The sequence below is a fragment of the Sciurus carolinensis genome, chromosome 12 (genome assembly GCF_902686445.1).
Source record: "Sciurus carolinensis chromosome 12, mSciCar1.2, whole genome shotgun sequence".
In the NCBI taxonomy this organism is placed as follows: Eukaryota; Metazoa; Chordata; class Mammalia; order Rodentia; family Sciuridae; genus Sciurus; species Sciurus carolinensis.
Window position 1 is genome coordinate 75,735,837 of NC_062224.1, and position 27,809 is coordinate 75,763,645.

The 27,809-nt window shown below is 35.7% G+C and overlaps 1 protein-coding gene across 7 annotated transcripts in view; it reads right to left on the minus strand.

Moving 5' to 3' along the window:
- Positions 1 to 5,539: 5,539 nt before the first annotated feature.
- Positions 5,540 to 27,809, minus strand: part of Rps6kc1 (ribosomal protein S6 kinase C1) — a 214,870-nt gene continuing 192,600 nt past the window's right edge. For 4 of the 7 annotated variants that reach the window (XM_047520351.1, XM_047520349.1, XM_047520350.1 and 1 more), the window contains 3 exons: positions 20,087 to 20,169; positions 18,915 to 19,010; positions 5,540 to 8,020 (listed from right to left, as the gene is read on the minus strand). In XM_047520351.1, the coding sequence (XP_047376307.1) occupies positions 7,910 to 8,020; positions 18,915 to 19,010; positions 20,087 to 20,169 (290 nt within the window). In that variant the 3' untranslated portion in view covers positions 5,540 to 7,909. The remainder of the gene's footprint in view (positions 8,021 to 18,914; positions 19,011 to 20,086; positions 20,170 to 27,809) is intronic. The other 3 variants (XM_047520348.1, XM_047520353.1, XM_047520352.1) reach the window with 1 other exon arrangement.

Below are 27,809 nucleotides of genomic sequence, written 5' to 3' on the forward strand. Positions count from 1 at the left end.
TCAGCTGTAAGGACTTATAAAATTGATTACCATGACAGTCCCCAGAGATCTAATTCAGTAGGATTTGGTATGGGGACAAAAATTTGCTTTTCTAATTCATTCCCATGTAATGCTAATGATGGGTGGTAGTCTAGGGATCTTTTCTTTTTTTTTTTTTTTTCATTTTCCTAAAACTTATTTGGAAGTAATTTCCAACTTAAAGTTCCAAGAAGACTAAAAATCATTTCCTTGATCCAGATTGGAAACCACTTTTGAGAACTACTGAGCTAAGCTAAATTATGTGAAAGGTCTGATACCAAAAGAGCAGTCAGTTGGCAAGACTTAATGTCTTCTAAGAGCAAAGCTCAGAACATTATCCAAATAGAAAGCAAATAAATGATTTAAAAGCAAAATGTGGGAGTTGGGAATGTGGCTCAGTAGTAGAGCACTTGCCTAGCATACAGGAGGCCCTAGGTTCAAAACAACGCCAAAAAATTAAAAATAAATTGTGAGAAGTGCCACAAAATGATGAAAGGGAGTGAGTTGGGCTCCAGGAGTCTGAAGCTGTGAATAGGGAATATCATTAGCAACCAGAGGGGAAGGACATCAGCTCTCCTGGTTTTTGTCCCTGGTGATTCTTTGGGAGTGAGTCTACAAACAACAATCCATAATCTCCCGGTATAAACTGGCTTCAAGAAAAAAGGAAAGCAATTATTTGATAGGGAACCTCCACTCTGCACACTTGAGAGAAACAGACAAGAGGGTGATTATGGACCCCTCTTTTATATTCCACCACCTCACTCAGGGCTTTATCTCTTGCCTGAATTTCTGCAATAACTCCTAACCGCTCTCCCTGCCTCTAATCTCTTTCCTTCCAATTTATTCTCTATTCTAACCCTAAAATTATCTTTTCAACAGCAGGCTGTAATAATGCCAGCTAAAAACCTTCACTAGTTCCCTACAACCTAGAGAATGAAGTCCAAATGTCTCAGTATGGCATTTAACCTGGCCCCAACCTACCTTTCAAATTCATATACTTACAAACTAGCCCAAACAGAATCCCCACAGCTTTCTCTTTTCCTGTCTCCCTGCCTTTGTATTCAATTGTTTTTGTTGTTGTTGTTGTGTCCCCCTGGAAACTTTCCTCTTCCCAAACAAAACACGGAGGAAAAAAAAAAGCCTTATATTTAAAAATCCTATTTACACTTCAAGGTCCTGCCCCACTACAGGAAAGCTTCCTGCAGCTCCTCAGATCTCTCTTTTCTAATGCTCCTTATAACCCTACCACATTCTGCCCTACTTGTTATTTATGCTTCTCTCTTTCCCCTGTGTTTTACAAGGTCCTTGAAGGCAGGTACCATGTCTTTTGTTCAGTGACCAGATAAGCCCATAATGGGGGGAGAGGGACAGATGAAGAGGAGATGAAGGGAGGAAGAAGAAATGAGAGCAGAAGGAGCTCATCCGAAGGGGAAGAGTTCAGTTTTCTTAGTCATTCAGAATCTTTATACTAAAAACAGATCCTTCAAATATCTAAAACATTTTCTTTATAGAACAGTCCTGAGGAACCAGTGTTGTGTAACTTTTTAAATGTTTTGCCAACACCAAACATCCTTTTTTTATGTACATCCCCCGTGTGACCAGGACAATATCACATTTTGGTCATTATACCAGCACTAAAAGAAGCTCAAATTCCTTCACTGTCCCTGTTGATGCTTCTTCTTTGAGTGGCATGATCAAACTTCTGCCTTTTGAATTCTTAACACTATCAAATACCCAAGCTTTAGGAGGAATTTGATCAACATTCCTACAAGAGCTAACTCCCACCCCCGAAGTACTGGAAACTGAACTCAGAGGAGTTCTACCACTGACCCAATTTTATTTTATTTTTTATTTTGAGAAAGGGTCTCACTAAGTTGCTGAAGCTGACTTTGAAATTGTGATGCTCTTGCCTCAGTCTCCTGAGTCTCTCAGATTATAGGCATGTGCCTCTGTGCCAGGCTGTTAACTTTGATATGAAAAAATTTTGAGATTTACAAGAACAGAACACCAGCAATTCTAAGTGTACCCCAAAGCTGGTTCATTTGTCGTTCTTACTTTCTGTTAGGTCGGAATTTAGGCGACTGTAGGGGGCAGAGCAGAGCAGCTGAGACAAAGGCCAGCCCGCCAAACGGTGACCGATCAAGTGGGCTAGAAGATTCCACCGACCCTTAACATCCACCTGTCACTCAGCAGGACCCCCTCCCATTCTGGCCTATAAAAACCTTGGGCAGCTGGGGCCACGCGCGATTTTCTCCAGGAGCCAAATTCCAATAAAGCTTGCTTCGGCCACTTTCTGTCTGATTTTATTTGGCTGCGAACCGTGCCCCCCACCTGCCCGCCCCAGCTTACACATTCCACATTCAGTAAGAGGCATTCCTGCCCCAAAGAAACCACAGACTTCTCTGCAGACACTCTCTGGCCTCTCTTTCACTACCAGTCACACCAGCTGCCTTCGGCAAGGAGACAAAGACAGAACTGACTCTAGACAAGCATCCTTTCCAAAGGTAGGCCGTCATTTCTTCCTGGGCTAGTGGGAATATTTTCAGTCTCTGCCTACCTCTTCCTGAGAGAAGAACAAAGAATTGCACTTTAAATCCAGCTAAACAAAGAAAGCAGTTTCTTGCTCCAGACACTTGGGCCAAAATACCTGACAAATAGGTCACTCCATTTCCCTGGGCCACCTCACTCAAGTTACTTTCTCTCTTATACCTCTGCAAATTTTCTCCACCTCTATTTCTCCTTTAGAAGAGATACCTAGATCAAGGGAAGAAGTCATGTGATGGGAACCAAAAAAATAAAGCAAGGTCATACCATCTGACTACAGATCACCCAGTTGCAAATCTTACCAAAAAGAAAGCTTGTTCTCTGGTTTCCTGTTTACTGTTCTTGAGAGAATAAGTGATGCCAAATCACAAAACCCTGAAGTACTCTGCTTCCCACTTCCCTCCTGCTATTATGTTTACAACTTTATTTAGAAAGCGCTGACTTCACAGCTTTTGCCATTCAGCAACCCTTTAGTATGAGGGCTTAAGATGAAATTCTTCAAATGAGCTGAGTGGACATCAAATACTCAAAACTCCAAATTACGGAGACTGGTAGAGGTTAATGTCCTGCATTAAATAGCAAGAGAAAGTATCAATTTTGTACTCTGAATTTGCCTGCCAAAGGAATGAGTCAAATAAACACATAAAATATGATAGACGAGGGCAACAAGGGTAGGAATACCACCACAGTTATTGAGAAAGGTCCAAGAAGTGAGCAAATGTAGGTGTGCCCTAACCTCCTTTCACCCCTGTATACTCCTATCTGGACCTTCAACTCTCCTTTCCCAGTGTAGAGCTAATATGTCACCCTATTTATAATTTTTATAGCCTTATAACCACCAAGGTCTATGCTACTGAGCGAATTTATGGCAATAACCCAAGCCTCTGAGATTACTAGAAAAATAATTATAAGAAAACTGTTAAGTACCAATTTAAGATTTTCATTAACCTTGTCTTTCTACTATGTTGGTTTATAATAGTAGTTCACTCTGAAAAACAGAAAATTCATCAGATACTTGTAGAGCTCAGAACTCACCTACCCTTTTATTCTACAGGTGAGAGAACAGGTCCAGAATATAGTGTGATTTGAATAAGGTTATAAGGCTAATTAGTCACAGAGACATGACCAGGGCACCACTAGAGGACTCTCTATTATATTCCACAATCCTCAAAGAAAGAGCTTGAAATATCAGGCTCCATTACCCACCACATTTAGATATACCAGAGGTTAAACCAACTCCTCTAAGGAAGAAAGATGATCAATCTTAGTCTTTGGTCTCACTATGAAGTAATTCCCAAGTAAGTCTAATAAAGATGCCATAAGGGCCCCTTAGGAGGCAAAAAGCCTTTCAGTCAGACTTCTCTCTGTATTCCTAACTTCTGAGCAAGTGAACTGAACCAAAAAAGCATGGTATGTGTGGGGACTAACACAGTGTTACTTTACCTGCCATAGTGTGAGTGTTATCTATAAATTTTATATTCTTTAGTATGTGCATTGCATGAAAGCAAAACTCAATCTTGGTTCCGACTGACCCTGCAACAGGATAGGAAAAGCCTAAGGGCCAAAACACAACAGGAATCGTAGCTGTTTAAAACAAAGGTTTGAATATATTATCAAGGGTTCAAGTAATTCATAGAAGCAAAAGCAGAATGGTGGTTACCAGAGGGAGGGGGCTGAAGAGCCCAGGGGAGATACTGGATAAAGGCACCAAGTTTCAGATAAACAGAAGGAATAGGTTTATCTATTGCACAGCATGATGACTCTAGTTAATGCCAATGAATATTTCAAAATCACTAAAAATATATTTAAAATGTGCTCACCACAAAGAAATAATTGTGAGGAGATGGATGTTCATTAACCTGATCTGACCATTCCATAATGCATATGTATATCAAAACATCACACTGTACCCCATTAGTATATATAATGATTAGACATCAATTAAAAATAAAATGAAACTTTAAAAAAAGAATTGTTATTATAAAAAAGTAAGTTAAAAAGACTGTTCTCTCCAATAATATTAACTCCTGTCACAGTTAAAGCCAACTGCTAACATAATGGTGTTTTTAGTCTTAGGAAGCTTAACTTACCCACCTGTGAAATAGAAAATGGTAGTTTTTCACATTACATCTTAAAATAAGTGTCACTATATCATAATGGTAATTGCCAGCCTGCCTGAAAAAATCCTTCTTTGAAGAATATAGTGAAATAATAGTGACATTGGTGATTTCATATAAAAATATAAAATCAAATGAGAGAGCAGAGACTCAAACAGATATTTGTAAATCCATGTTTGTAACAGCATTATTCACAAGAGCCCAAAGGTGAAAACAACCCAAAGAAGCACTGACATGGCTAAACAAAACATGGTATATACATACAATAGGGTACCATTCAGCCTTAAAAAGGAAGAAATTCTGGTACAGGTTACAGCATGAATAAACTTTGGAAATTTTGTGCTAAGTAAAATAAGCTGGATGCAATATATAGTGTGATTCCATTTACACAAAGGACCTAGAATAGTCAAATTCATAGACAGAATGGTGCTTACTAGGAACTGGAGAGGGGAATGGGAAGTTATGTTGAAGTGGACACAGAGTTTCAGTTTGGGATGATAAAAAAACATTCTGTAAATAGACAGTTGTGATGGTTGCACAAAAAATGTGAAAATGTGGCCAGGTGCAGTGGCATACTCCTGCAATCCCAGCGGTTTAGGAGGCTGAGGCAGGAGGATCATGAGTTCAAAGACAGCCTTAGCAACTTAGCAAGGCTCTAAGCAACTCAACAAGACCCTGTCTCTAAATAAAATATAAAAAAGGGCTGGGGGAGGGGGCTGGGGTTATAGCTCAGTGGTAGAGTGCTTGCCTAGCATGTGTGAGGTACTGGGTTCAATTCTCAGCACCACATACAAATAAATGAATAAAATAAAGGTCTATCAACATCTAAAAAATTCTATATATATATAATATATATTTTTATATATATATGATTTTTTTTAAAAGGGGGCTGGGGATGTAGCTCAGTAGTTAAGTGCCCCTGGGTTCAATCCCCAGCATCAAAAGAAAAAAAACGTGAATATGGTTAATGCCACTACTGAATCATATCCTTAAAAATGGGTAAAATGGTGAATGTTATTGTATCTTTTACCATTAAAAAAAACAGATGATAAATACTAAAAGGTAATTTCTGTCATGATTTTGACCCATATTCCACTCCCCTGCTCAACAACAAAAAACCCAGAAGCCAGTATCACTCATACCATTACAGTTTAAAATATTATACATCATCAAATAAAAAAATTGCTTGGTTTTCATACCACAGTCATTTATCCTGTTTATTACTAAAATAACTCATGTCCAGCATGATGAAGCTCCAATGAAACATACAGAGAGAAAAGAGAGGGAAAAATTGAAGCAATGGACGTGTCAACAGACTGACATAGCAACCATCTGTGGACACAACTGTACTTTGTACTCAGGGGCCCAAATCCTGTGGTAGGGCAGGGATCTTCACCTCAACTGTGAAGTCTTACTTTCATGTCATAGGGCACTTCTGGAGGGAAGTTTTGCAATGGCCCACTCTAAGTACGTGCACATTTCCTACTAGTTTTACACAGGAAGTCACTCTTGGGTCTCACCTGCATGAGTTCCTGTTATGAGGCCAGGGACTGGTGAGTTGAAATCCAGTTCCAGGGAGTGATGTCATCTTGAGTGAGCTATGATCCTGGTGACCTGCTCCCCAACCTGATGTTGTTGCAGCCCTTCAGCTGGGATTCAGGTGATAAGGGGACCAAAAAAGGAAAAAGGGCAATAGGGTAAGAGAAAAAGGAAAAATGCTTGCACATTTCCTTTGTTTCATTAAAGCATTTTCTGCTTCCATTTAATTTGATAGGAGGACCTGGTTGATGGCAGATGGATGCTGTGCAGATGCTCTTGGAGTAGGGTTGGGCTCTCACACAGATCTCAAAAATACAAAGATTAAAACATACAGAGAATTTCAGGGGCTGGGGATGTAGCTCAGTGGTAAAGTGCTTGCCTAGCATGCATAAGACCCTGGCTTTGATCCCCAGCACTGTACAGAAATTTAAAGAAAAAGAATAAAAGAAGAAAATTTTAATTATTTCTGGTGGCCTCTAACTTAGAAATAGTGCCCTATTCTTCCTTTTTTGGATAAAGTTTAAAAAACACATTAATATGTATAATTTTTTGTAAACAATGCATGACTACAGGAGCTATCTTAGCAACATAAAGAAATAACAAATACAAAAACAAAAATGGAGATGTGTGAATGCTCATATTCTTTCTACATTATGTCAAGCAGATGAGGAGTTCAAATATGGAAGTCTTATCACTTAAAGTAATAAAACAGGATTGCCATTAGTTCTATTTAGACGAAACCCTTTGGTTCATAGTATACCAATATAAAAAGGAAAGGAACAGGAATTTTTTTTTTTTTTTTACATTTTAAAATCTTAAGCTATTAAATGAAGGAGACATCTACATTTTTACCACATTTATTTTATATCATGATTTCTTAGTTCTTATTAATGTTGACACAATTTGGGGAATAAATACTCCCTTCCCTTTTTGTTGCATGTGTATTAACAAGAGTAGGAAGAACAGAATATGAGAGAATAAGCAAAAGGTGCAGGAAATGGAAAGACAGGGAAAGATGAGGTTGAGAGAGAAGTGAGTGTTTATCTGAACCCTCTCTAATGAGCAGTATCAACCAACAAAGTTCAAAGCTCACAACATGAAGTGTTTTCTCCTCACAGAAATGATCTGGAACCACAGTCAAATGCATTAACTATATGGCATTATGGTACAGGCTCCCTTTCAGACATTCCATGTATATTTTTTTTCTCATTTTTTTAAGCCCCATCAATGACACCGTTCATGAAGCACTTTTAGTGTATTATTCAGTAAATATTACCTGGGTCGTATAAACCAATCCTGGTTAGCAGAAGGCATTGTTAGCTGCCATGTAAAGGCCCTTCTTCAAGTAAAACTTAATTCTATACTTAGAGCTTTGTATCAGAGTAATTTCTTGAAGGACATTCCTATTTCAGTTGGGTTTGCAATGCACTGCAATCCTAAACGTAGATTAAGTCAAGTCATACCTTGGTTAAAGGTATGTATATAATGCCCACTGGCAAAATAAGCTAATATCCTGTCCAGGCAGTAATTGTAAATGAATCACTTTTACCCCAGCTCCTCCCCCAATTTCCCAATAAAGGTCTTTTTCCAATGCTTTGGTGCTCCATAAATGACCGAGGCCAAGCTGCTTTTGTGCTGGAGATGCCTATTACAGAGAAGATCAGAATGTGTGAAAAACATCCTGCATGTGTTCATCTCATCACTTCTGCCCAATCCACAGGGGTAAAAAATGGATGAGATTTGATATCTTCAACACCAGCAACGCCAGCACCCAGACGTTCCAGAGGGTTGAACTGCAAGAGCTAAAAAAGAAGGATTTAGTGAGTAATAGGAATCCAACTAGTGAAGCAAAGGAACATAAAATATATGCAAGGAGAGAACTTCTAAATTCAGCCTCCATGACAAATGGACTTGATATAGCTAACTGCCTACGTTTTCTTGAAAGGGAGCTACAACTTACACCGCTTCAGTTGATGGGCTGGGAGATATCTGAACTGAGCTTATGGCTTTTCAACAGTTTTGAAACAAGACTCTGAATAATGTTTCTCCTCATCTTCAGATAGTATGATGGGATCAATTTCCTACTCCCAAAGTAATTAAATATTGCACTCCACTCTCAGACAGCTACTTCCTTCATGATTCAGAAGTTTGAGAAGCACAGTAAGTCTTTCAATTCCCAACTACAGTGCACTGGGATTAAACTTTACCTAAAGTCTCAATAAGTTAATTTGTATCCCTAAATCACTTTTTTAAAAATTACTGGTTAAAATGAAAATATTCAATGTAATGAATGAATGGCTTTGATATTCTCAGAAATAAGAATCAGATATAAAATAAGTTAATAATGTCATACACAACAGTATTGTTAATAGTGGAGAATAAAAGTAGTCACATAGAAATATATAAAGACCCTGGGTATGCTGGGAGACTATGTCTTCAGACATTCATGCATCCTCAAATATTTGTTTTAATAACTTCACTGAGGGATAATTTATATACTACAAAATTCATCTGTTGTGAGTATACAATTCAATTATTTTTAGTAAATTTAGAGTTGCTCAACCATGATTATGATTCAGTTGAGAACACTTTGATGACCCTAAAAAAGTTTCCTCAAGTCATTTGGAGTTAATCTCTACTCCCATCCCCAGCCCTAGGCTACCAATGGTATGTTTTCTGCCTCTATCAACTTGTCTTTTCTGGACATTTCAGATAAATGGAATCATAAAATATGTAGCTTTTGTAGTTCCCTTCCTTCCCTTAGCATAATATTTTTGATTCATCCACACTGTAGCAGTCATCGATTTTTTTCTTTCTGAATAGTATTCCATTATCGGGATACAAATTGTGCTATTCTATTTACCAGTTAAAGGATCTCAGACTTTCCAGTTTGGGATTATAATGGATAATATTACTATTAACATTCATGTAGATTCCTTTGTGTAGATACATGTTGTCATTCTGTCCTTTTGGTAACAGCCCTTTGAGTGAGTACTGGTGACATCTTATTAGAGCTTTAATTTGCATTCCTTAATGACTAATAATGCTGAGCATCTTTTCATGCCCTTATTGGGCATTTATATAGCTTCTTTGTGAAATATCGACTCTTTTGCTCACTTTAAAACTATCTTCTTACTGGATTTCAAGAGTTCTTTATATAGTCTGAATACAAGTACATGATTTTCTCCCTGTCTGTGGCTTGTCTTTTCATTTTCTTAATAGTCTTTTGAAGTGTACAAGTTTTTAATTTTAATATTTTATCAAATTTTCCTTTTATGAACCATGCTTTTTTTGGTGTCATATATAATTAACTCTTAGTTTAACCCAAGGTCATGAAGTTTTTTTGGTTTTCTTCTATAATTTTTAAAGTGTTACGTCTTATAAATAGGTCTGTGTCCATTTTTGTGTCCATTTTTGCATATAGTATGAAGTAAGGGTCTTAATTCATTTTTTTAGCATGTGAATATTTAATTTTCCAGCACCATTTGTTAAAAACACAATTTGTCTTAATTAATGTAGTGTGGAAATCAGCCAGTGTAAGTTCTCCAACTTTGTTCTTCTCTTTATTGTTTTGGATGCTCTAGGTTCTTTGTATTTTCATTTATAGTCTAGTCAACTGAAATTTTCCAATTTTGCTGATCATTTCAAAGAACCAACTTGTGGGGGCTGGGGAGATAGCTCAGTTGGTAGAAGGCTTGCTTTGTAAGCACAAGGCCCTGGGTTCGATCCCCAGCACCCAAAAAAAAAAAAAAAGAACCAACTTGTGGGAACAACTGAGGTGCCTGTCAACAGACAAATGGATAAAGAAAATGTAATGTGTATATACAGTGGAGTTTTATTCAGTCATAAAGAAAAATGAAATTATGTGATTTGTTGGATAGACGTGAAGAACATAATGCTAAGTGAAATAAGCCAGACTTAGAAAGCCAAAGGTCAAATGTTTTCTCTCCTATGTGAAAACTAGCCGGGGGGGACAATTTTTAAAAAGTGATCTAATGAAAACAAGGGAAACCAATACAGTAAAGGAAAGGGATCTAGAGGGAGGGAGAAGAGGAGGGCATGGGGAAGTACTGAGGTCCATATATGAACATACCATGATGAGTTCTGTTTATTTAAATAGTTATCATGCACTAACTAAAAAATAAAAATAGAAGGAAGATCAGGAGGGCAGAGCAAGCAGTTTGAGGAAGAGGAGGGAAAGGAAAGGGAAGGAACTGAGGAATGAGATTATCCAATTATGTTATAAGCATGTATGAATATGGCATAATGAATCCCATTATAAAATGTATAATTACAATGCACCAATAAAAATATTATTTTAAAAACTCTGACATCATAAATAACTACCTATATCACAGATGTAAGGATTACACATCTAAATGGTTGTACTTAGATTCACAGTAAGTATTCGATAGTGGCTAGTGTATAATTATGAGTTCATTAAAAAAAGAACCAATTTCTGATTTCCTTGATTTTTCTCTCATTTTTCAGTTTTATTGATTTCTGCTTCCTTTGTTCTGCTTGTTTTAGATTTACTTTGCTTTTTATAGTTTCTTTTTAGAGTTTCTTAAGGTTTAAGCTTAGGTTTTGATTTCTTTCATTCTGATGTAGGTATTTAAAGCCATAAACTTTCCTCATTAACCAATTTAGCGGCACGCCATAAAATTTGACATTGTATTTTCAATTTCATTCAGCTATTCCTAACTTCTAGCTTTTCCTGGATTTTTTTCTTAGACCCATAAGATCCTTGAAAGTATATCATTTAATTTCCAAGTATCTGTGGATTTATCACATCTCTTTCTGTTGTTTAACTTCTAATTTTAACTGCTGAGGTCAAAGTACACTGTATGATTTCAATCCTTTTAAAAATACTGAAACTGCTAGGCTCAGTGGCTCATGCCTGTAATCCCATTGGCTTGGAAGGTTGAAATAGAAAGACTGTAAGTTCAAGGTCAGCCTCAGCAACTTAGCGAGACCCTATCTTAAAATAAAAAATGGCTGAGGATGTGACTCAGTGGTTAAGTGTCCCTGAGTTCAATCCCTGGTGCAAAAAAAGAAAGAAAGAAACCTGTTCTATAACCTAACATGATCTATCTTGAAGACTGTTTTATATGCACTTGCTAAGAACATGTATTCTGCAGTCACTGGGGACAGTGTTCTATATATGGCAGTTATAACTGTTTCATGACGTTTGAATCTTCTATAGCCTTGCTGATTTTCTATCAATTATCAAAAATGGGGTACTGAAGCCTTCATGCATTATTACTGAATTATCTATCTTTCCTTCCAATTCAGTCATACTTCGTTATTTTGAGGCTATTTCGAGTACACATGCATTTGCAATGGTTACAGTTTCCTATGTGTTAACCCTTTTATTATTGTGAAACATCTGTCAATCTCTAGTAAGTCTCTTGCTTTAATGTTCATTCTGTTGATATTTAATATGGTCACTTCAGTTCTTATGGTTACTGTTTGTATGGGTTATCTTTTTCTGTCCTTTCTCTTTAACCCTACTTGTGTCTTTGTATTTAAAGTGTGTCTTGTACACAAAAGACAGTTGAATCTTACTTTACATCCATGTTAATACTGCCTTTTGTGGGCATGTTCACACATTCACTTTGAATGTAATTATTGTCATGGCAGGTTGTTTGACATTTCATACTTTGTTCTCTACATCTATATCATTTTTGTTCCTCCTTTGGTGCCTTCTTTTAAATGCCTTTTACTGTACCAATTTATCTCCTCTCCTAATTTTCTTTCACTATTTTGTTTCTAGGGGTTTTTTAAAATGGTTGTTATAAAGATTACATATGCATCTTAACTTATCACCATGTACTTCAGAAAAATACTAACTTAATTCCAGTGCAAGGTAGACTCTTTTCCCCTCTAGTCCAACTTTCCCTGCTTCTTTCATCTATTATTGTCATCTGCAGCAGACTGGTTCCAGGACCCAACGTGGACACCAAAACCCACAGATGCTCAAATCCCTCATTTAAAATGGCACAGTTTTTGCATATAACCTGTGTACATCCTCCCATATACTTTGAATCACCTCTAGATTACATACACTACCTAACACAATGTAAATAGTTGTACCCCATTGTTCAGAGCACATAACAAGAAAAAAAGTCTATATATGTTCAGTACGAATACAATTTTTTTCAAAAAACTTTTGAAACATTTCAAAAAATGTCTGATTATTGATACATACAATTCATGTCTTCTAAAAGATGTTGAGAAATGAGGAAAAAAATGTATCATATTTTCTATTAACTAATAGCCACCATTTTCAGTGTCTTCATTTCCTTTTTAGATTTGTGTTCCTACCTAGTGTCACTTACTTTCAGACTAAAAGAATTCCTGCAGTATTTCTAATAAGGTAGGTCATCCAGTAATGACTTATCTGAGTCTTTCTAAAACTGGGAACGTCTTTATTACATCTTCATTTCTGAAGGATAAATTTGCTAATTCCTTTCAGCACTTTCAACATGTCATTCTGCTGTATTTTGACCTCTATTGTTTTTGACAAAAAGCCAGACATGAATACTTCCTTCTATATGATGAGTTGCTTTTTCTTTCTTTCTTTCTTTCTTTCTTTCTTTTTTAATGGTGCTTTAAGTGTGGCTTTCTATCTCTCTACTTAGGGTCTGCTAAGTTTTTTGGATGCATAGTTAAATGTTGTCTATCAAATGTGAACACTTTTGGACATATTTCTTGAGATATTTTTGTTGCTCCTTTCTCAATTTCCTCTCCTCCTAGAATTCCCATTTTATGCACATTGGTGCATTTTGGATATTGTGGGTCTCTGTGGCCTTATTTGTTTTTCTTTAAATTTTTTTTTTTGTGTGTTTTCCAGCTAAATAGCTATTAATTTATCTTCAAGTTCCTTGATTATTCTTCTCAAATTTGCTATTGAGAAGCTCCAGGGAATTTTTCATTTCAATTACTGTACTTTTCATTTTAAGACTTCTACTTAGTTCTTGGTAAATATAACTTATGGCTTCTTATTGAAAATCTCTGTTGATTCATTGTCATACTTTCAGTTTTTTGAACATGATTTATTGCAATTCCATGAAAATATTCATAATAGCTGCTTTTATGTCTTTGTTAAATCCAAAATCTGGGGATACTCTGAGACAATTTCTATTGATTGCTTTCTTTTTTTCTGTGAATAAGTCATACTTTTTTGTCTCTGTGTATGTCTTGTATTTCATTTTACTGAAAACAGGATATTTTAGATAATATATTTTAGCAACTCTGGAGTCTGATATTTTCCCATGAAAATTAACATTGCTGTTGGTTTGTTTCTTTGGTAGCTTGCTTCAGCTTGATCTGTAAATCTGCTAAGACACCTACCCCTGCACTGGAATGCATAGCTGCTGACATCTCTGCTTCTTTAATTTTTTTTTCTACTTTTTATTTTTATGCTCACCTTTCTCAGGGTCCCCCCTGTGTCTGCACAGCTAACTGATCATTCGGTGATTGACTAGAGGTTATATTCAAATGCCTCAGCCATTCAAGCTTTTGTCCTCTGCGAATGAGTAGGGAAATGCATTCAATATTCAGGTCACTAAACCAAGTTTAACCTGGCCCTTTCCCTGTCCCATGCACATTCAGGCAGTTCTGGGGTTGGTCCCCATGGCTTGCCCCACCCTGGCAGAACTTTTATAAGGAGGGGAGAATGGGAGCTGACTGAGTCAAGAATGCCAGAGTCCCACCCTTCTTTCCTAAAATTTGGCTATTTTTCAAACATAAACACTTTTCAGATTACTGTATCCTCTGATCAAATTCCACATCACTGAGTGACTGTTTTACGAATTCTTTCCAACTTTTATATTTTGGGAGGGGAGAGAATTTGTCAACTTTCATGTAGCCATAGCTGCAAAAGACTTGCTACAGCCAGGCACAATGGCAGACACCTGTAATACTAGCAGCTCAGGAGGCTGAGGCAGGAGGATCTCGAGTTTAAAGTCAGCCTCAGTAAAAGTGAGGTGCTAAGCAACTCAGTGAGACCCTATCTCTAAAGAAAATACAAAGTAGGATTGGGATGTGGCTCACTGGTCAAGTGCCCCTGAATTCAATCCCCAGTAACCACCCCCTACCCAAAAAAAAACCTTGCCACTACAGCAAATAATTTTCTACAGAATGTAGCTGAAGTGTAACTGACATATTTAAATTATTTCTTTACAATATTACTGGTGCTATACATATAGGAAATTCCACCAAAACATATTTAGCCAAAGCTTTTATTTTTTTTATTTCTACATGTTTATTCATTCATTAATTCAATTATTTGTATAATAAATATCGACTCATGACCTATTCTGTGCCAGTCTACTACTTTTTAAAGTCTTTTTGCCTATATCATCAGCAGTTGCCTCACTCTTGCATTCGCAGCCCTATTATTCAAATTATAAGGTTCATCAATTACAAATTATTTCAATGAATCCTCAACTCTGTCCTATCAACAACAAAAACATTCACATAACACTTGTCATATGCCAGACATTGTTCTAAGTGCTTAACAGGTGAATTCATTTAACACACTGTAACTCTACAAATAGCTACTATTATTATTTCTTTTATAGATGAGAAAACAGAGGCTCAGGGAAATTAAATAACTTGCTAAAGATATGGGCAGCAAGTAACAAAGAAAGGATTTGAATTCAGGCAGTCTGGCTCTAAAATTTATGCCTTAATCACATTACACTGCCTCATGAATGTGTTATGAGCAAATGCCAAGAATCTATTACTCACTTTGTATTACCAAATGCACCAAGGGAGTGAAGTATATACTTCAAAAGACTATGGTGACAGTCTTTTCACTTGACATTATTATGTCTAGGACCCCAAATGACCCTTCTACTGTTTATTAAAGCTAAGTGCTCAAAGAACTTTCGAATTCCAAGTTGCTAAGATGTGTTAGAAAGCTGATATTAAAAAAAGAAAAACAAACTACAGGAATAAGCTAAGTGTATTAAATTAATTTTTATAGATAATTCATGTCTACTGATTTAAATGTGAAAGGCATCATACTTTTTAACATAAATTTAACATATCAAATCCTGGTAAGAATTAACAATAGCTATACTATTATATTTCAGGAATACATATAATATTTCAGGAAACAAATATACATATAAATTCTTTCTTTTTTGCTTCAATTGGCTTTTCTATTTGACGCTTTCCAAAATGGAACTACAAATGTAAAATTCCAGAGGTTCATATTTTGACTTTTGTTAGATTGAAATCATTTAATTTATGGACTTCTCCACCTATTTGAAAGTATAAATCTATAGGCAAAAGTATAATTGCTTACCCTATTACAATCTTGCTTATTCTGCCATTCTAAATGCTACAAAAGCCTCAAGAGAGATCACACAAATTCTACTGCTTAAGAGAATATATCTGCCTGTGGAGAATTCAAATAATGAAACCAAGATAGCCACTACCAACCTCTTTTTTCCCAAAGACTAAGCAAGAGAGCTGAGCAATGAGGGCACAGAAACTTGTTGTGAAGGTCTTTTTCTTACATAATCTTTCAACTGAAAAAGCAACTGTGTCATAAGGAACTAAATGTACACTGTAAAGCACAAACATACATACTCTGAGGATTTTTAAAAACTGCATTTAAAAAGTAATGGTTTGCGTTAGCACCATTCACTTGACCTGGCCAGATATGAACCATGAGTACAGAAGATTATGAAATGTAAGAACAAAGCAAGGAGTTGAAAGACCAAAGAGGAGAAAATTTCCCTAAAACAGAGTAATTATTTCCATATAAATCATTTTCATGATTTTTAAAAAATGTTCTGTATGACCTGTGAGGTAGTGGAAGAGGAAAGTCAAAATGACAAATTGCTAATTATGCCAAGAGACCCCTTTTCCCTTTCCTGATGATGTTTCCTCAACATGAGTGGTGATTTCCTCAGGCAGGTCAGTGACAGAAAGATGATTCACTATATAAGCTATGTATATCTGAGGACTTAACATACCTTAAGCCTAGACTCCTTTACAATGTAATTTCTAATAAACAATGCAACAGGACTTGATAAATCACTGTAGGGAACTCTATTTCCAATATTACACAATAATGACTACTAGTTTAAGGAAAAGAAACATAAATTAGTAGTTGTTAGCATTCCCTAAACTATTTATCCCCAAAATACTTTGAATTTATCTTGTGCCACAACAAATAAGACAAAATCTAATGAATAGCTGTCCCCCCCCCCCAAGAGAATGAAATGTTTGATATATTTCTTCACTGCCTCTTAATCCTTAATCCAAAGTGCTCTGGATATTTTCATCTCCATATTTCTAACCTGACTGTTTCTCTTTATTTCACACAGTCTGGACAAATTAATTTTCCTAAGTCCAGCTCCAATCCTTTCATTTTCTGTACAAGAGCTCGAAATCTTGATGGGGCTGGGGCTCTAGTTCAGTGGTAGAGTTCTTGCCCTGTATGTGTGAGGTACTGGGTTCAATTCTCAGCTCCACATAAAAGTAAATAAAATAAAGGTACTGTGTTCATGTATAACTAATTTTTTTAAATCATGAATTTTCTTTTTAAAAAATTCATAATTAGTTAGAATAATGTGATTCACTAGGACATATTCATATATGCACATATTCAGAACTTCATTCCCCAGTACCTCTCCTTTCTCTTCCCTCCTCCCTAATTTCAGTTCCCTTTTTCTACTATATTGGTCTCCCTTCTATTTACATTAGATCCCTCACTTTTTTCCCACTTTTTCTCTCCAGCTTCTACATACAAGAAAAAAACATAAGACCCTTGCTTTCTGAGTCTGTTTTCATTTAACATAATGCTCTAAAGTTCCATCCACTTTCCTGTAAGTGACATAATTTTGTTCTTCTGAATAAAGTCCATGTTTTCTTTATCCATTCATCTGTTGACAGGCACCTAGGCTAGCTTCATAGCTTGGATACTATGATTTGCACTACTATAAACAGGGATATGCATGTAACGCAATGGTATGTTGCCTTTAATTCTTTTGAATAAAACCTGAGGAGTGGTATATCATATGATGGTTCCATTCCTAGTTTTTTAGGAACTGCCATACTGATTTCCATAGTGGTTATACTAATTTACAATTCCACCAACAATGTATAAATGTTTCTTTTCCCCACATCCTTGTCAGCATTTACTATTATTTGTATTCTTGATGACTGTCATTCTAACTGGAGATGACATCTCAGTGTAGTTTTGATTTGCATTTCCCTTATTGCTAAAGATGTTGAACACTTGTTCATGTATTTGTTGGCCATTTAATCTCAAATTTTCAATGAATTATATCATTCTATGCTTGTGCTGATGATAACAGACTCTCATAAGAAAACCCCAACTTACCTTCCTACAATTCGCCTACTTTATTATCTCTATATTCATCTTTCTACTCCTGATAAACCAAACTTTTGATTTCCTAAACTGGGTCTTTCTGATTTTTTGGGGGTCTCTGTTCAAACTGTTGATTCCACCTAGACTACATCCGCAACACCTAACCTTGCCCTGCTAAATTTCTGTCTAGGGCCCAGCAAAAAAAAAATCCATTCCACAAAAACTTTCATAATACTACCACTATAACCCATTCTCCTCTTGACTTGCCAAAGTATTTTCTAAACCTCTCTGACATTATCAAATTCCGTTTGTGGTATTGTTATTAATGATTTTACCTATGTAGCTTATAGCACTGGGTGTTGCATATAATATTTGTTCTATGAAACCAAAACCACTCTTCAAGAGAATGCAAAATAATTCTGTTCTTAATATATATTTTCTGTCCCTTTTTAATTTTCTTTTTGTTTTCCCTGACTTTCAAAAAGGCCATCCTGATCTTTATGTTTAAAAAATGTAAGGATCCCAGGCCTGAAAACTTTAAAAACACTTCTGGTTTCAAGCATTTTGGATAAGGGACACTCAACTTGTATTTTAAATATGGGGAATTAATTTAAGAAGCTTCCTAGAGGGTTGGGGTTGTAGTTCAGTGGTGGAGCATTTGCCTTGCATCCATGGGGCACTGGGTTCAATGCTCAGCACCACATAAAAATAAATAAAATGAAGGTATTGTGTCCATCTACAACTAAAAAGAATTTTAAAAATTAAAAAAAAAAAAGAAGCTCCCTAGAGTCCCAAGCCTGCCTCCGGGATAGTGAACTCTATTAATAGTCTCTTTTTTCACACCCATCAGAAATGTACTAATTAACATCAATGCCCAAGTTCCACTAATTGATGAAGTTATTAGAGTGATTTAACTTGTCAAGATTTTTAAAATACTTCTCTCCTAATAAATCTCAATAGTTCATTACTGCTTATAAATAAGAATTAAAGAGTGAAAATAGTCATTCATACGTAGTTACAAAATATGATTGTAAAATCGGAACAGTCCCAGATAAGATGAAGGCAATACTCAAATCTCACACTTAAAAAATATATATACAAAATTGACTAAATATTAGCCTTGATTTTTTTAAAAAATATTAATAACAAGTTTCAACTATCTTTTCTGACTCTATAGAATACTTTGATAATAGCAGAAGCCTAAAGATCTACAGTGTTATTTCTAATATATAATTCCAAATGAGTCTTTCTTGTCCCAAACTAATTTCTTTAAGACTGTTGTTGTGGATTCTGCTAATCTGCATGCTTGACAGACTCAGCCAAAAGGTCAATTAAATTACCTGTTGAATGAGTGAGCGAGCCTCTTCAGAGACACATTCTGGCATGTTCAAAGTAGTGTGGGTATTTATTCCTGCTGGATGGCACTCAACCAAAGTCTGAAACAATCAATCAGGTACATTTCTTTTCCCAGATAACATCATACTCTGTTCTATCACAGCATTTACAAACAGCAAGGACACAGAGCTCAACAACCATCATAACTGGGGGCACAGTAATGAACACAACGCCACCTAAGCAATTCAGGTTGAGGGCTGTGAGCCTGTACAACTTCTAAATGCAAACAAAGGCAGAGTCATCATGACCACATCATAAGCTTATGCACCTGTCCCTTTTCCCTTAGTTATAAAATTAATGGCTCATAATAGAAAAGCTATTATATTTAACTCTTTATATTTCATATAAAAAGTTAAAAAACAAACTTGATATCTCTGAAATATTTTAATGTTCTTAAAAAACCTTTAAAGTTTAGAATTTGCTAGTAGTAATACTTTACATCTATATAGCACTTTGCAGTTTAAATATATGTAGAGGTGATTTGTAAACTCTACAACAACCTTAGTTTGGTGTTCACAGATTTAAGGCAGCTACTTACAAAAGTATAACTAACTGTTTCTCTATTTTCCCCAGAGGCAATCTGTACAATATTCTAAAGTCTATTAACCCCAAGCATCATACTTAAAAGTTACTTATCAGAGAGTGTAAAAATTCTGCCCTTAAATGAAAACAGATAGGAAAAATTTACAATATTGAGAAAAAAGATAATGTTACCTGTTATATTTGCATAATTTTCTAAAAATAAGAATTCCCTCCCAGGTACAGATAAGATGTTTACCTCTAGGGAATTCTAATACATTCTTATATAAACATTACAAATCTTATTCTGTTAAAGCTGAATCATAGAAAATGAAGGAAAGAAATGTTTAGTCTTTTATCTCACTATGCAACATTATGACATAATAGCATTTTGCCATCAATTTATTCAATGTAATAAGATTTTACTTTTTAAAAAATCTGGAATCTTGATAAATTTGTTCTTCACTGCTTGCTTTTGGCATCAAAGCTTTTCTTACTTAGTCCCTGACCTAAATAGTAAAGGCACGGGCTAACATTCTCAATTTGAAATCAAGGTGGCATCTGGATAAATTTATTAAATGTCCAGGTCACTGCTTACCTTGCCAGTGAGAAGTTCAAAGAGGACAGCACCCAAACTCCACCAATCACAGGCTTCAGTTTCTTCTGTGATTGCTCCAACCTCTAAACATACCAAAAAAGGTTGATATTAAAATTCCAAAGGTCAATTAAACTTTCAAAATTAACATGTATTAGCAAGGTGACCTTTTTAATGCTGAGAGAGCATTAAATACTACTGGGCTTTCAAAATTCCTGAAAGTTACTTATCCCTTTGGTCACCTACTGTGGTTGCATTTTTTTCTGACGCAGTCATATATTAAAGTGAGACATTTGTTCTTTAGTTGATAGAGGGACACCTTCAAGATGCTATACTTAAAAGTTACAGGAACCAACTAGATCAGCTTTTTGCTTAATCTTTCAAATTGGAGAAAGTATAGCCAATTCTACCTCACAAATCACTTTTTGTCTTAGAAATAAAAGACACATGTTCAGAAGGAACTTCAAAAATTATCCAAGCAATATTAATTATTCCTTTACTTATAGGTTAGCAACCCGAAGGTGAAATGCCCTATCCAATGTCACACTACAACAGAATGAAGACCTGGTTTTCATTTTCACTCTCCCATTTGATCCTTTCCAACTAAAGAAGCAGCACATGAAATGCCAATTCACCCATTTTGTAACTTGGAAGTACAGATACAACTGAAAGTATTGGCTAAGGTGAAAACTCAGAATATTTATAAATTACGATTTTATCTATGTTCCCCATCACTCACTGGCACAAGTGCCTGAAATGTTGTGAGTTTCTAGGTGTCATCTTTCATGTTTCTATGCAAATCAGCAACAATTCCTCATTTTAATACTTTGGAAGCTTTTGGTCCTTGAGTCATGTTTGGCGTCTCATAACAACATTCTATTAGTCACTAACTTGCCAATATCTGCCTTTCATTTTCATTCAACTGAAAAAGCACCTTATTATTTGACTATAGGTAGCCCACAGCTCATAACAACAACGTTCAATTATAAGCAGTTAGGTTGGAATTTGGAAAGTGGAAGTGGAAGTGGTCTTTCAACCAAAGCACATCTACTGTGCGGGAAAACCACACAACTCTTAAAATACCTTGGACTTTAGGTCTTGAAGCAAAGGTCACTTGGACAGGAAAAGGAGAGGGAAAGTTTCTTATGAAAAATACTGAAATTTTAGCAGGCTTCTTCCACATTCCTCCTCCTAGGCTCAAATAGTCCATGAAGAACACACTTCACAACCAGCCCTCTCCAGCCTCCTCCTTCCTACTGTCCTTGTACCAAATCACACCCTCCATTCTTCAACTAGTTGATCTTAGGAGTTAGTAAAAACTATCTGCTCTCAGCTTTAGCAAAAAGAAAACAGATATTAACCAATTCAAACTACTGTAAGAATAACTGAAAGATTCCAATCTTCTTAGAACTATTTACTTTAATAAAACAAATAGGCACTTGTATGAAAAGTTGAGAACTACTCATCTAGCAATAGAGGTTTCTATATGTTATGGCACATCTATGAGATAGAATGCTACTACTTAATCATTTCAAATGATATCCTCACAGAGGATTTTAAGTATGTAAGTAAATGTATATTATTATTTTAAAAAAAGCTATACAACAATAGAATTCTAATTTTAAAAGTAGGTACTTTTTTAAAGGATGGTGAGGAAAAAGGAAATATTTTAGTAATTTCTTTGGGTTGTTGAGATTATTATACTTACTAAGTTACACAAATATCTAAATGGTACAGCTTTTAAAAGTATAATAAGATAGTGTGAAAACTTTCAGGTTTGTTGGAAAAGTGACTTTGGAGCAGGGAAGACTAAACTACGTGTAAGTTCTTCCTCCCTAATAGTTGGTTCACCTACATAATTTTCAATGGAGTAGGAATCAGGAATCCTGGATTGATTCTTAACAAATCCACATAACTCATCTATAACATGAGGGTTGTTAGATCTGAGGGTCTCGAGGTTACATTTAATTCTAATTTCTATGTTTTTAATATTGAGAATTTCCTAACATGGTGATTCCCAAGAAGGACAACTTCTTGTGTGCTCTCCTTCAAAGTATACAAGCTACCCCGCCCAGAGAGTCACTGCCCTCACTCCCACTACCCACCTTCCCACCTAGAGCCATTATCACCTTCAGAAGCATGCTCTTAAAAACTTTAGGAAGGATGTGTGTTCTCGGAAACTTTAGAAAAGTCAACAGGAGTGTACCATAGTCTTGTTATCAAATACGACCTTAGCACACTCCCTTCCAGTCTAAAGTAGACAACCAATTATATTATTTCCCTGTTCAAAAGTCTTATGTGGCTTCTCACTGGCCACAATATAATATTCAAATGATTGTTTAATCAGACACATGGGTATATATAATCAGACCTCCATAGTAACCCATCAGATTCATTCAACCAACATACAGAAAGCAGCACAAAGCAGGCTCCATATTAGGCACTACTTCTCCATAGACTGTACTTTGGCCACGTTATTAAATAATATGAAACTAAAACCAGTTACAGATAATATTGCTAATGACTTTACTTTTTATATTTTGACCCAAATTTTCAGCTATTCCACTTTCTTTTCTCAATATGGCAACTAATATATATTTTTAGAGTTATAAAGGCTTCACCTATTCACAACTCAAGATCAAAAGTGCCACCAAAAGTCTTACTGTCCATGTTTGGATGTTTCTGTCCTTATAGTGAGCATGCATGACAATAATGACAATTTCAACAATAAAATAGCAGCTAACATTCACTGACTGATTACCATATGTAAGGAACTGTGTTTAACCTTTAAATGAATTATTTGCAATTTCTTAAAAAACCTTATGAAGAACTCATTTGGGTAGGGTGACTTTTGAGAGAAAGACAATATAGTATTTGTGTGTCCTGGGAAAACAGGGACATCTGACTCAGTCAGCTCAGAGAAATGTGAAAAATGCTAAGGTGGCTTGTAGGGTCAAACAACGTATCCTAAGGACTCTGAATTTGAATGATACCCCCAATTTCTGCTCATAAAGTTCCTTATTGGAACTGAATGAAGTATTACTGAGATGGGTCTATGTGTAGACAGCTAACACAATTTATAAAGGCACCTTTAAAATTCAGCAAAAGTCCATAGTACCACCACCAATGTAGCCTTGACCATCAAAAGCTACGTGTTATGCCTGTTCTTCTGCATCACTACTGAAATGTGCAACCTAGGGTGCACAGGGTAGGGGATGCTCTTGAAGCCACTAGATAACACAGTGCAGTTCATCTTCCCCACCCTCAAAGATTGCATGTGCAGGATCGGGTGGGATACTGTTTTACCATCCAAAGAAAAGCTGATCTCTGATGCAACATAATGTAAAATTTGCATGAATTCCTAAGATAAAAAGACTTCAAAGAAATCTCAGAATCATATTTCATTAGTCTCCTGAGATACACATTTTATACCACCTCTACAATCAGAAGTACTTAGACAGAAAAATGAGGGGTGCTTGATGAGACAGACACAGAGTACTCCTTTATTGTTTTCTATGGGCTTGCTAGCTAGTCTAGAATGCTCCACGTAGCACCTGAGGTAACTGCTGATGACACTTTAGCACTGACAATAGCAATTGCTTTTTTTGTTCTCCATTTCCTTTCTCTCCTTCCTTGGTCTTCACCTCTTCTTCCACTAACAGTTCGTTCTCTTCCTTTCCCCTGATTTTCTTATTCTTCCTTCCTCTTGGATGCAATTAGTTCTGTCTAATGCCGCTCAGGCCTACAGAGACTGCTGGTTCCATCCAAGAAAAACTGCTCTCAAAAATATGAAGGCAGGTAGGCTGAAAGGCATCTCTGATCTAACTGGGCTATAAACGAAGGAGAACTGTACAAAGGTAAACTTATTTTTCATAAGAATAAGGGGAAAAAAACAAGACACCAAATAACTTTTGAATTCAAACTCCTTAACAAGGAGTCTTCAAAATGACTTCACATTAGCAGGGATTAACTAACTGATGTAAAATTGACATCATGACCTTGATTTTCATAAGTTACAACAAAGAGATAAGATATAAAGAGGAACTTTTTATCAGTTAGGAAGCTTATTTATTAGAACAAATGAAAGTACTTGTAGAATTTCTTCCATATAGGCTTTAAAACAAAGTAAGTTTTCCTTTGATTTCAGAATGAATGACTTTGGTTACCCTTTTGACATCCTTAAGGAGCAATAACTCCTAGATTAAACACCTTGAGATGTACACTGAAACTCACAATCCTAGCTATATTCACGAGGCTGAGGAAGGAGGATCAAAAGTTCAAGGGCAGCTTGGGCAACTGAGCAAGACTCTGTCTCAAAATAAAATTAAAAATGGCTGGGGATGTAGCTCAGTGGTAAAGTACCCTTGGGTTCAATCCTTAGTACTGAAAAAAAATTTTTTAAATTAAAAAAAAATAAAAGGAAGCCTGAGATTATATGGCTATCAAAATAACTGCTCTAAAATTGCTTTACTTGTAAAATCTATATAAAAAATTTAAGCACACCCAAAAGCACTGATTTATATATAAAGCTATGAGACAGTTATCACATACAACCAGGTATCTGTGCCTAACATCAAAAGTAGAAAATGTGAAGAAATGCTAAATAAATGTGAGGCTCTTTCAAAAGTATAACATAGTAAAGCTGGAAAATCCCTTTAAACTCCTACATCAAATTTGAAAAATCTTTGAAAAAAACAGAAAAGCATTTTAAAGGACATATCCTACCACTGTTTTGTCACTTTTCAAAATATTTTTTCCTATGCAACTCAGTGTTGTTTCTGTGCATGTTCCTTCCCTCACTAGTACATCTATATCTGCAATTTCTAGGCTGAGTAAATAATAATCTTATTCTCTACAAATGCAGCAGTCTTATAGGCAATTAGGCAAAGTAATCAGGAAAAAATAAAACTATTCCCTCAGAATTCCTCAAGCTCCTCCTGCAAAAACTCAAAAAAGGGATGTTGATATTCAAGAACCCTTGCATTTTTGTCTTTGTGTCAGAGACTTAACACTACTGCTCTAGCTATGCTGCTGTTGGAGCTTGGATGGGGATATCAACACGTTCCTCTGAAAACTAGGGCAGCGGGACTTTTAAAATTCTTTCTACCTCTTACAACCTTAATTTTATCCTCCTGAAAAGTACTTTCAAAAGCACTCATGGGCCCTTCTCATAACTCTTCTTTACAATACCCAAAGAGTGGGATTATGCCAAGACAAGCAAGGCCTGCTCAGTTTCCCAACACAGGCATCCACTCCTCCCTTTCCTAAGAACTAATCATCTAGTGGTGAAGGAAACGCCTGTGTTACGGGAGTTAACCGCTACCATCTTCTCCTGTACTGAAGGCACAGAAGCAGCTCCAGATCAGATTTCAACTGATCCAAAAAACTAGGGCATTGAATATGTACTGTTTAGTAAAATTCTACAATCTCATTTTACTATAATTCACTTGGACATTCTAACTTACCGATTCATACTAATGATTCAAACTATCATATCAAGCAAGTGAATAAAGAGTTTAAATGAAACAATAAAGATATCACAATATAAATGTGCTTTGCCCTTTGTTTTACTGGTGTTTAACAACTCATAGAACACTCTTCAACAAGCCAGGTATTTTTCAGAAAAATAGCATGGGCGTTTTAACCCATATGGCCAAAGGGCTTGCTAAACCATAGAATGAGAGTTGTATAGACTTTGTGACATAGCAAATTCAGAATTTACTTTTTTTTTTTAAAGTTACTATTAAAATGCTTTTCAGAGAGAATTCTATTAACCTCTCCAAGCAGTTCTGCTATTGCTAATCTAACCTCCAAGGTATGGCAGGAAACAGTAAATTAAGAATTTTCTTAGAGAAGAATTCTACATATAGAAAATTCTATTTTCACTCAAAATAATTATTTGATTTATCCTGAACTGTTTTTCCTAACTACAGTTTTTAAGATAAATAGAATCTTAGAAGCCTTAGCTTCTTTTCACTGTCAAAATTATAATAAAACACAATGAAAATGCACCAACTGCTGCAAATAAAGTGTTTAAGTAATAATACAATTAAATCAATGTTTAGGTGCTGAAACAAGGTCACATAAATAATATAACACCTTATCCAAATATCAGAATGACAGAATGACAGACCAATTTTAAAGCCACAGACCTGTATGACACATTAAAATGATAAGCATACTTTGTAGAAGTAGGATAATTATTGTTTCTAATACTACGGGATTTTCTTTTGCAAACTAGTAAATTTTTTGCTTTAAAAATTCTGACTTTAAAGATTCCAAATTTCTCTTTTAGAAAAGAAGAAACAAAAATATATTATCTTTTAGGATTAAAAAGAGAATCTTTGGTGAATAAGGCAAGAATAAAGGAAAATTCTTATATAAATATCATTTACACTTTCATAGTTACCCAAAAAAAAAAAAGCTGAAGTGCCTAAATTCCCCACAAATTCCTTAAGTGTTCAATAAGATTTAAAATACTATTTAAATTGGTCAAGAATTTGTTAACTTTATTCCAAGAAGTCAGTCTTCTTTAACGAACTTAGGATTAGAGAAAGGTAGGTTTAAAAAGAAAAAAGAAAAAAAGCACCTGACCTGTCATTAGTGACACATTTGGACAAAGGAAAAGAACATCTTTCTTCTGCAATGAGCATTCCGTGTCGGCTAGAGCTCTGAAACATTAGTACTGTGTTCCTACACAGACCATCTTTCCCTGCAGCATCTGTTGCTAATTGAAAGGGACTAGAATTACAAAATCCTAGTCAATTTCTCTCACCAGCTCTTGCTGTGTATAAAGATTTTCTATGCAGGAGCTGAGCATTAGTCTTCTACTACAGCTGATGACTAAAGAGCAAAGAGAAAGAAACACAGAAGAAAGCATTTTTTTGCATCCAAAAATATATGGAACTAAACTGTGGGAAGACAGACAGCTAAGAATGTCTCTTATTAGCTCAGTAAATTACCATTCTATACATAAAACTACTCACCTATAAAGGTCTATTGACTTCCTAGTTAACCAATTGTACATCTTCTGTTTGAGTAGTCTCCTTTTGATATAAAACTTCTAAAGTAACTGTTAATATTATCAATTTATGTCTTTTATTTCTGGCTCCTAGGCACAGTTCCTGGGACACAGGAGGCATTTAATAAATGTTTGTTGAATAAATACACCAATCTTTTATTTCATAGCACTGTTCATTCAGGGAGTTCAAAGCATCTACAAAGGCATCACATTTGTTTTCTTTAAAAAGTTCTAGTGAGCATATGGATCTACAATCAAGTCTTCGGCACTTCTACATGTTGCAGGCTTAAAACATTATCTAAAGCATTCTCCACAACAGGACAAAACATAGATTAGAGGATTAGATGTGAATGGTGGTCAGTTGCTTGCTGACTGAAAAATTCCATGCAAGAAATGCTGGAGCCCTAAATTCAGACAGCAGAGTGGATACCTTCCAGTGCTCCCTCTGCACAGCACAATCGCTGCCTGTGGTACTATGGGTTTCTCTGCTACTGGTGGCATATGCTACATCGAGGAAAAATGATGGGGGCAGAAAGAAGACTGGAAAGTAACACAAGGTTTCCCCTGTCCCTGCTCAGCATAAGAAATCTTGGCACCTACTTCCATGAAATGTGCTACTAATTTATGCACAGGCTTATAACATCTGGCTGGTGGTCTCGTGAGATCATTAATATCAGTTAGAAATTTTTTTTTTTTGGCGGTACT